This window comes from Hypomesus transpacificus, chromosome 8 (assembly GCF_021917145.1).
Source record: "Hypomesus transpacificus isolate Combined female chromosome 8, fHypTra1, whole genome shotgun sequence".
In the NCBI taxonomy this organism is placed as follows: Eukaryota; Metazoa; Chordata; class Actinopteri; order Osmeriformes; family Osmeridae; genus Hypomesus; species Hypomesus transpacificus.
This window is the reverse complement of record NC_061067.1, coordinates 4,199,157-4,208,875: the sequence shown is the minus strand read 5'-3', so window position 1 is coordinate 4,208,875 and position 9,719 is coordinate 4,199,157. Positions and strand designations below refer to the sequence as shown.

Sequence of the window (9,719 nt, the reverse complement as noted above, 5' to 3'; positions counted from 1 at the left end):
CTTCTATTTTACGATGGTTCTGGGCTGATGATGATAACGCCGATGCGGTAACAAAACAAGATCATGATGACAGACATGTCAATCAGATTTGAGTGCTGTCTCATAAACCATGCTAGTATATCACGTTGTTCCACGAATTAGGTTGCAAATAGAATCTCAGTTATTTGAACTTTCTGAGTGGAGACCATGGTCGATGTTTCTTCTGAACGGTGGACACGGCCACCCCGCGGTGAGCACGAATATTAATCTACATATTCTCCAACATTTCTACAGTAGGGCTTTTGTAAAAGACACGCTGTTTTAGCACATTTTCTTCAGTTCCCCTTTTCGAGTTAGCCTACCTTTATGGATCAACAATGATAAATAAAAAAATTTTTAAAAGCCCACTTAGTATTTCGCATATTTCCTTAAAATGTGAACAGTTCATGGAAGCGTGTAGAATTAGGTAGAATTTAGCATCTGGGAACTGCCTAAGAGCTGCACATCTGTAACAGCAACAGCACATGTTTTCATGCCAGGATAAACAATCAATAGGAAAATCCATCATGAGTATAAATATGTACATATAAATGAAACAATGGGCAACTTAATGTGATGGATGGATTGGTTCATCGCTTGCTTGCAGCATCATCATTGACTGTACGCACGAGGTCACTGCCTACTCAACTTTAGCAAAAGCGGTAGATTCAACCGCAATACGCCTTGATTGGTCAGAACGGTAAATCCCCAGCGCTCGATTGGATAATGTGTGCTTTAGGGAGAAATAATGTTATATTTCCAAGCACACGCAAACTAGCTCCATCTATCGACTACAATACTTTACTTTACGGTGTTGTATAGTGTGTGCTGTTCCGCCGAATACCAGGGCATTGCAGGGGGAGCAACCACAACAGAAAGCTAACACGCCTCCAAGCTGCACTGGGGTTAAGGTACAGGACACGGATTTGGACGGGATGAAAGAGCGGTGTGTCACAAGGAGCTTACGGTAGCTAGCTAGCCTACTTGGCTAGTGCTAGCAGTGTTAAGCAGACTCCTCACTGTCAACAGTAAAGACAACTTGGATTTGCCTGTTGCCTGCTTGTCTGCTCAGCGAACATATTTGGACATTACGGGTTTCATATACGGCTTGCATATCGGGATGATCCAGAATCAAGGTAGTTTATGTTCGACTATTTTATCCCATCTAGCTAACATTAGCTAGGGGTTTGAATGAGGGAACAATCTAAAATATTGTATGTAGTGTCGTTGGAATGTCGGGTGTAGCTTGCGCAGTGACTTGCCAGCTCGCTCCGCACACACTGGTCAGCCATATATATCAGAGCAGCTGTGATTGAGTTTTGTGATAATAAAGCTTAAGTGTAGTTGCAGTAGTCTATCCTTAGTAATGATTCTGTGCCAACATCAATAAGGATTTACATTAAAATATCCCGTTAGCTCAGTTAGCTAACCCAGCCATCCAGTTGGGAGCTTGGCATCCGCTAATAATTCCTTAGGAACCAAATCCAAACAGATGATAGCGCTGATGTCAATGATAAGCTGTTGGCCATTGATATAGCGGTATGTTGTTTGCACACCGCAACGCTGTATCCAGTTATTGCCTCTGTTAGCGATGTTTCTATCATCTTCCCCTTTCCACACCTCTACACTTTCCACCCCAGCCAACTTGTCAGTCTACCTATTAACTGACCAGGCTTCCTCCTTTCAAGGTAATATGTATCCTTGAAGTGGTGATAGGTCTACAACACTGGACTTCCAACCATTTACCCCTGCATATTGTTTCAGTTGGAGCGAGATGGGAGAGGATGAGAGAGAATTATGTAAATTGGAGAGAGAGAGAGAGAGAGAGAGAGAGACAGAGTTGATCAGAAGAAGAGCAAGACATTGAGGGTAAGCAAAAGAGAGGGAGGAAGGAAAAATAAGAGAGACTAGAAAGGTTGAGAGCAGTGTCGGTCAAAAAGCTCTCTGATGTTACTTTGGTGGCCTTTGAAATATACTGTGTGTGTGTGTCCCAGGCCAGCACAATATCATTTACGGTGGTAGCATCATGATCTCTGGCACAGATCACCCTGCTTTTACAGCCAGGGATCAATAGATCTGTCTGTGGCCTCAGCACAGTATAATCAATACATCTCATACAGCCCTCTTCTATCATCTCTATTTAAGTACACAGGACTACCTAAAGGTAGCACATACAGCCAGTGACAGAGGAAGGGCCGGATGCTATGTGAATATTGGATGTGAGGTCTCAGTCGTAGGTTGACCTGGGTCATGGACTCGCTCATCCAAAGGCATTGACAGGTTTGGTTCTGAGAGGAGGCCCAGGTGTTTAGTGTAAGCATGTTCTGATAACCTAAGAGATTTCCTATTATATTTAGTCACCCAAGAGAGATAATATCGTTCCTCCAGGTAAACCAGAGGAACAGCACTGCATAATGGATAACAGTGGAGGTACTGGAGGGGGAGTGGGGTACTGGAGGGAGTAATAACATTATCTAATAACATGCCATGTGCTGTTTGGCAGCCTGCCCCTCCCCTGTTCATCAATTGTTGATGAGGTATTGAGTTCCTCTCAGTGGTGGTGTTGCCAGGCTCCATGCGGGTTAGCACTGCTGCGGGCGAGAGTGTGTGTGTTGTGTAATAGAACGCAAGTGTGTGTGTGTGTGTCCTGTGAGGGTGGAGTAACGGGAAACATGCTGATCCTCTTACAGAGTGTTTCACGCTGTCATGGTTACAGTGTGGTTTTCTGGTCAGTTAAGAGGCCTCAGTAATGCTGCGTAGAATGCTGTACATTCAGAGTATAAAGAAGACGGTGTCAGAGTCACTAGCTGAGGGATACTGACAGGGCATTTAAAGAGGTTGGTTTGTCTGCCCGGTTACTGTCTCGGTCAGCAGGAGTGTGTTCCAGGTGTGTGTGTGTGTGTGTGTGTGTGGGGGGGGGGGGGGGGGGGGGGGGGGGGGGGGGGGGGGGTTAATGGGTAACCCTGCTCTCCAGACCTTTGTCCTTTAGGCCAGTCTAGTATAAGGCTAAAAGGGGAATCTTTCAGAACCCGGGGATAGCATTTTGGTAGTGGATGTCTATCTACTGCTTTGTGTGTGTGTGTGTGTGTGTGTGAGAGAGAGAGTGAGAGAGAGAGTGATACAGAGACAGAGACAGAGACAGAGACAGGGAAAGAGGGTTAAAGTGTTTCTTTGGTGATGTTTTTAAGCGGGTTATAAATAGCTAGATTTTTTGGGGGTTGTTGTTGTTCTTCTCAAAGGAGGAGACTCGGCAGAATAACTCCCTTGTGTCATCTCTCTGTGGCTATGTGTGTGGTTTTGAAGTACTAGTTCACAAGAAATGCACAGGCTTAACTGTCTTAACTCTCTGCCTCTCTCTCCCTCTCTCCTCCTCCCCCCTCTCCTTCTTCCTCTATCCATCTCGTCCCTCCCTCCCTCCCTCCTGTCCTAGGTGCTTGCTGAGGGTGGTGTTAGGATGACAGGGCCACCATGGGCAGCGTGACTCTGCGCTACTTCTGCTATGGCTGCCTCTTTACCTCCGTCACCTGGTCTGTCCTCCTCTTCCTCTACTTTAACCTGGGCCAGGACCAGGGCCGCCCCCCTCCGCGGGCCGCCGCAGGGCTCCAGAGGCTGGGCCGCCCCACCAAGGCCCCCGCGGGGGCCTGGCCGAGACACAACCAGCCTGGGGGGGGCCTCAAAGGAGCAGATCTGTCCCCTGAGATGGGTGAGTCAGCCTGGGGAAGTCCGTTTAGAGTTAAGCCTTAGACTAAGGCCCCCCCATGGACCCTGGAGGGCTAGGGTCCTGTGGTGTTCCTATTTCTGTCCTTTTTGGCCAACGCATGATGTCTCCTGGCCAGGCCCCGCTGGTGGTCTGTGTGTGGTCTCTCTCCAGGTGTGGAGGGGAGGCTTGCTGAGTCACACTGTGTTGTTGCTTTTCAGGTATGATCTTCAGTGAGCAAGACCAGGAGGTGAGGGACACAGGATACCACAAACACGCCTTTAACGTGCTCATCAGCAACCGTCTGGGATACCACCGGGATCTGCCCGACACCAGGGACCGCAAGTACGCCAGGGGCAGGGTGTGTGTGTGTGTGTGTGTGTATTTTCTAACTGTCACCATGCTTTGTGTGTTTACTTCTGGCTACATGAGCAGAGTGTGCTTCGATGAGTGTCACACGGGAATTTTGTATTGATTGGAGTGATCGACTGACAGCAGATATCATGTCATGGTTTCCAGGGGCGATGACTGAGCATTTCTGTCACTTTGGCTGTCTGAAAGCGCACACACACACATGGTACTAGACTAGAGTACCACACATGGTACTAGACTAGAGTACCACACATGGTAGACTATGAGCTGTTAGGACAGATTCCTGTCAGTGATTGGTAAAGTCAGGAGTAGCTCAGACAAGTTGACTCAGCAGCACTGTGAGATATTACAACCCTGTTAACAAGTTAACAACAAATAACAGTTTGTATTCCTTCCTCTGTTGGTTCCCCACCTCCCTCCCTTTTCTTATTTCTTTATCTCCCTCTCTCTTTATCTGTCTGTCTGTCTTTGTCTCTCTCTCTCTCTCTCTCTCAGGTGTAGAGACCGGATCTATCCTCTGGCCCTGCCTGCGGCCAGCATAGTGATCTGCTTCTTCAACGAGGCGTTCTCTGCCCTGCTGAGGACTGTTCACAGTGTGCTGGACCGTACGCCTGCCTACCTGCTTCATGAGATCATCCTGGTGGATGACAACAGTGAACCAGGCAAGCTGCTGAACCAGACTACAAGCTGTAGAAATAAGCTACAAGCTAAACCTATATATCGATTATACTGTATGTTCACATTAGAGTCTCTCTTCTCATCCTCTCCCTCCTCCCACAGAGGACCTGAAGGAGGATCTGGACCGGTACATTCAGCAGAGTCTGGCCGGGACTCGGGTCCGACTGGTCCGGAACCAGAAGAGGGAGGGTCTGATCAGGGGCAGGATGATAGGAGCCTCCCATGCCACAGGTAGTGCTATACACTACACACTACATCCTACACACTCAACGCTACTAGTAAGTACAAGTATGAACCATCCTTTTTCCCCCTCCCCTTCCTCTCCCCCTCCCCAGGCGAGGTGCTGGTCTTCCTGGATAGCCACTGCGAGGTCAACGAGGCGTGGCTCCAGCCACTGCTCGCACCAATCAAACATGACCGCCGCACAGTGGTGTGTCCTGTCATAGACATCATCAGTGCCGACACGCTGGCCTACAGCCCCTCCCCCATCGTCCGAGGGGGGTTCAACTGGGGGCTGCACTTCAAGTGGGACCCCGTCCCCCCCTCTGAGCTCAACGGCCCCGATGGGGCCGTGGGGCCAATCAGGTGAGACTCTACCCTGACACAAACACACACACACACACCAGAAGTGATTGATTAAAACCAGCATTACAGACTGTCCAATAATTGCTCAGTGTGTGTCTTTATTGATCTGTGTAACTCCCTTCTTAGGTCCCCCACCATGGCTGGTGGGCTGTTTGCTATGGACAGGAAGTACTTCAACGAGCTTGGCCAATACGACGGCGGGATGGACATCTGGGGAGGGGAGAACCTGGAGATCTCTTTCAGGGTAAGAGACCACACACACACGCACATCTCAGAGACAATCTCTCTTTTCTTTCTTTATCCTTTTTCTCTCTCTCTCTTCATCACACACGTTCCTGCTGCTCTGATCTGTGAGCAGCAAGGACCCCCAATGTTTATGTGTTGGCTTGTGCTCACTAATGCTACGCCTTAGCTAACTCAAACAAGCTTTCCACCCCTCTGTCACACGCTGGATGAATTAGCTTTTCCACATCTCCTGGCCCTGTCACAATACCCTCATGCTCTCTTCCTTGATTCCTCTCTGCAAAACAAAACCTACCTTTGGGTACAAATAAAGGAACCTGAAGATCAGGGTTTCCTCCAAGGAGTGAAGGAAAGGAGGAAGAAGTAATCCCATGGAAATGGAGCCAGGCGCTGGGCCAGAGGCAGGGTTAGATAGGTTGGTACTGTGTAAAGCTGTGTGAAGCTGGCCAGCGGGTGTATATTTACCTGGCTTGGACACTGTTATCCTTCTGACACACACATTCCTGTCAGGGTTTTAATTTCCCTATCCTCCGACCACATGAGAACCGCAGGTTCTAGAAGTGAAGGTGAGGTCTCTTTCATACAAGGTTTAAAGTGTGCAGGCTTCTACTGTGTTATTCTTTGGTGTGACCGGCCTCACCCCCCCCCCCCTTCCTCTCTCTGCCCCCTCCCCCCCCTTCTCCCCCCCTTCCTCTCTCTGCCCCCTCCCCCCCTTCTCCCTCCCTTCCTCTCTCTGCCCCCTCCCCCCACCCCTCCAGATCTGGATGTGTGGGGGCCAGCTCATGATCATCCCCTGCTCCAGGGTGGGACACATCTTCCGTAAGCGCCGCCCCTATGGCTCCCCCGGGGGCCAGGACACCATGGCCCACAATTCCTTGCGGCTGGCTCACGTCTGGATGGACGAGTACAAGGTAACCACGGCGACTCCCGACAGCCAGTCAGTACCATGTAAAAAGAAGGAAGAGTGTTCACTCAGCAGCCAGGCCCCACACCCACCTTACTTCCTGTTAGTGGCTGTCCTTTCCTGTTAGGCCAGGAAGAGGACTCACGTAATTTGAAGAGAGGAAATCATGGAACCTCATCAAACCGAAATCATGAAATGATTCATCTTATTTTTAACTTCATTTGTTTTTATGACATAAATAGCTGAGCTAGCCTGTGATCTCTCCTTCTGCCGCCTAGATGATTGCTTGTTAATCGCCCCTCCCAGCTCAACATCTCTTCCTGTTAACACTACCAACACAGATCGGATTGGACTCAGATTGTGGAGAGACCACCAATCACATTGTTTTGACATCCACACTGCCTGTGCACTCACCACCATCCTGCCTGGATCCTCCAATCACGAGCCTCTACTGCTTCCTGTTTCTCGTCCAATCAGGAACAGTATTTCGCCCTGCGTCCGGAGCTACGCGAGCGTGCGTACGGTGACATCAGCGAGCGCGTGGCCGTCCGTAAGCGTCTGGGCTGCCAGAGCTTCAGGTGGTACCTGGAGAACATCTACCCAGAGATGCAGCAGGTCTCAGCTCACAACAAGCCCCAGCAGCCGGTCTTCATCAACAAGGGCCTCAGACGCCCCAAGGTCCTGCAGAGGGGACGGGTAAGAGAGCTCCCTCATCCCTCTGAACTACAAACTGTCTCTTGTCTGGGGAACGTTTCTGTTAGCGAGTTTCAATTGGCAAGCACCTGGGGGCTTTCTTAACCTGAGAGACTGTAGGAGGAGCAATCACACACACACACAGTGAAGTGTGTAATGAGGTTTGTCTCCCACAGCTGCGTAACCTGCAGGCAGACCGGTGTCTGGTGGCGCAGGGTCGACCCAGCCAGAAGGGCGGCGCTGTGGTGGTACGAGCTTGTGACCCCCACGACCCAGAACAGGTAACACACACACACATACCTGCACACACAAACATACACACATACCCGCACAAACACACATGCACACACATGCTGACAGTCACACAATGATTCTCTCACCATCTCACTCACTGGCTCCTCCCCCTCTGCCTCTCCCTCTGCCTCCCCCGCCCCCCAGGAGTGGTCGTATGACGAGGAGCATGAGCTGACCCTGGCGGGGCTGCTGTGTCTGGACATGTCCGAGATCCGCTCCACCGACCCTCCCCGCATGATGAAGTGCCACGGCTCAGGGGGGTCTCAGCAGTGGTCCCTGGGGGTGAGTTACACACTCCTCTCCTACACACCTCCTATACACCTCCTATACACACCTCCTATACACACCTCCTATACACCTCCTATACACATCCTGCACACCTCCTATACACCTCCTATACACATCCTACACACCTCCTACACATTACATTTACATTTAGTCATTTAGCAGACGCTCTTATCCAGAGCGACTTACAGTAAATACAGGGACATTCCCCCCGAGACAAGTAGGGTGAAGTGCCTTGCCCAAGGACACAACGTCATTTGGCACGGCGGGGAATCGACCCGGCAACCTTCGGATTACTAGTCCGACTCCCTCACCGCTCAGCCATCTGACTCCACCTGCTATACACCCACTGCTATACCCACTCCTATACACCTCCTACACACCTCCTATACACCTCCTATACACCTCCTACACACCTCCTACACACCTCCTATACACCTCCTATACACACCTCCTATACACCTCCTATACACCTCCTATACACACCTCCTATACACCTCCTATACACACCTCCTATACACCTCCTACACACCTCCTATACACCTCCTATACACACCTCCTATACACCTCCTACACACCTCCTACACACCTCCTACACACCTCCTATACACCTCCTAAACTCTCCCCTTCTCCTCTCTTCCAGAAGAATAACCGTCTGTACCAGGTGTCTGTCGGCCAGTGCCTCACCGTGGTCGACTCAGGCAGCCCCAAGGGATACGTTGCCATGGCGATCTGCGACGGCTCCCAGTCCCAGCAGTGGCAGATGGAGGGCTGATGGTGATGATGTCACTCCGCTGCTTGGTCAGTCACACACACACACACACATGGTTCAAGGCTCACCGCTGCCCCTCCCTTCCTTGAGGACAAGAGAGGAACTGCACCCTGGGGAATGCACGAGTATGCCTGTAGGACTTATTCACACACACACACACACACGCACACGCACACGCACACTCTCAGGTCTGAAGACTGGTGGGACAACTTCATACGAGGAATAGATGTTTCCTCAAAAAAAACAAGGAAAGAAGAATAAACGAAAGTAAAGAGGGATGAAAAATAAGATTGAGGTAATATAAGGAGATTGCTGGTCCATCTAAATTAGAACTCTATTCAGTGTCCAATATTTTAGATAATATTTTTGCAATGTATGATGCAAGCGTTTAAAACATTTACAATCATGCTAAATTTGAACATTTAATTTGATCCTATTTGCACAGAGCTCTCATTTGAGACAACTGAGAGGACATATTAATATTCTCAAGTAAATCCAAAAGTGTTTACTAAGAACCTGTTTTAGAACCCTTGTTTTAATGTTTTCTTTTTTATATATAAAAATGTTTTAATTATCTGTCCTTGTTGGCTGATGTCATACCGTGTTAAAATTTGTTTTGGTTTGGCATTGAGCTGGCCGTGGACTGAATTTTTCGGTTGAATATTCGATCACTGGAGTTTTATGTTTTGTTGATATTAAAATACTGGGCAGCTCTTAGTCAGAGGATCACATGACCCCAGGACTAGATCTACTCCTATGAACTACAGATCCCATGTTTGTCAACATGGGCATATATCCAGCGTAGTGAAGGGAAATCGTATTGATCAGAACCGAATACAGATTAACATGACATTTTCTACAAAGGAGCCCCAATGTTTTCTTTTTAAAGAATTGTCTCGAGTATGCAGTTAAGATTAGTCTCTGTGGCTACAGGAGAGCCCATAATACTAGCAAACCTCCTTCCTGTTATTTTCCTGCCCTGAATCTATGGCTTGTATTCATAATATCTCATCTATAATGTTTTAATTTTACTTTTGTTTGTATTAGGTATTTTCTCCTTTTCAGATGATGCAACCAAATAAATGTTTTAATTGAAGTAGGAACATGATCCATGGGCTCTGTTTTAACCATCCTCCTATGTCCATGAATTTCCAGTTCAGTCCAGTAAGAAACAGAAA

The 9,719-nt window shown here is 48.8% G+C and overlaps 1 protein-coding gene across 1 annotated transcript; it reads left to right on the top strand.

The window, feature by feature from the left end:
* Nucleotides 1-781: 781 nt before the first annotated feature.
* galnt11 (UDP-N-acetyl-alpha-D-galactosamine:polypeptide N-acetylgalactosaminyltransferase 11 (GalNAc-T11)) lies at nucleotides 782-9,644 on the top strand. The gene is made up of 12 exons (XM_047024334.1): nucleotides 782-1,154; nucleotides 3,449-3,721; nucleotides 3,937-4,060; nucleotides 4,583-4,749; nucleotides 4,868-4,996; nucleotides 5,101-5,350; nucleotides 5,477-5,594; nucleotides 6,352-6,504; nucleotides 6,975-7,193; nucleotides 7,367-7,471; nucleotides 7,629-7,766; nucleotides 8,413-9,644. The coding sequence occupies exons 2-12, from the start codon at nucleotides 3,487-3,489 to the stop codon at nucleotides 8,542-8,544; spliced, it is 1,770 nt and encodes a 589-aa protein (XP_046880290.1). The 5' UTR covers nucleotides 782-1,154; nucleotides 3,449-3,486; the 3' UTR covers nucleotides 8,545-9,644.
* The last annotated feature ends 75 nt before the right edge of the window (nucleotides 9,645-9,719 follow it).

Excerpts from the sequence above, each read along its gene's own strand:
- galnt11 (XM_047024334.1), top strand. The coding sequence starts at position 3,487 with ATGGGCAGCGTGACTCTGCGCTACTTCTGCTATGGCTGCCTCTTTACC. Across the intron at positions 4,750-4,867 it reads GGATGACAACAGTGAACCAG|AGGACCTGAAGGAGGATCTG; the intron begins GCAAGCTGCTGA and ends CTCCTCCCACAG. Across the intron at positions 7,194-7,366 it reads AGGTCCTGCAGAGGGGACGG|CTGCGTAACCTGCAGGCAGA; the intron begins GTAAGAGAGCTC and ends TGTCTCCCACAG.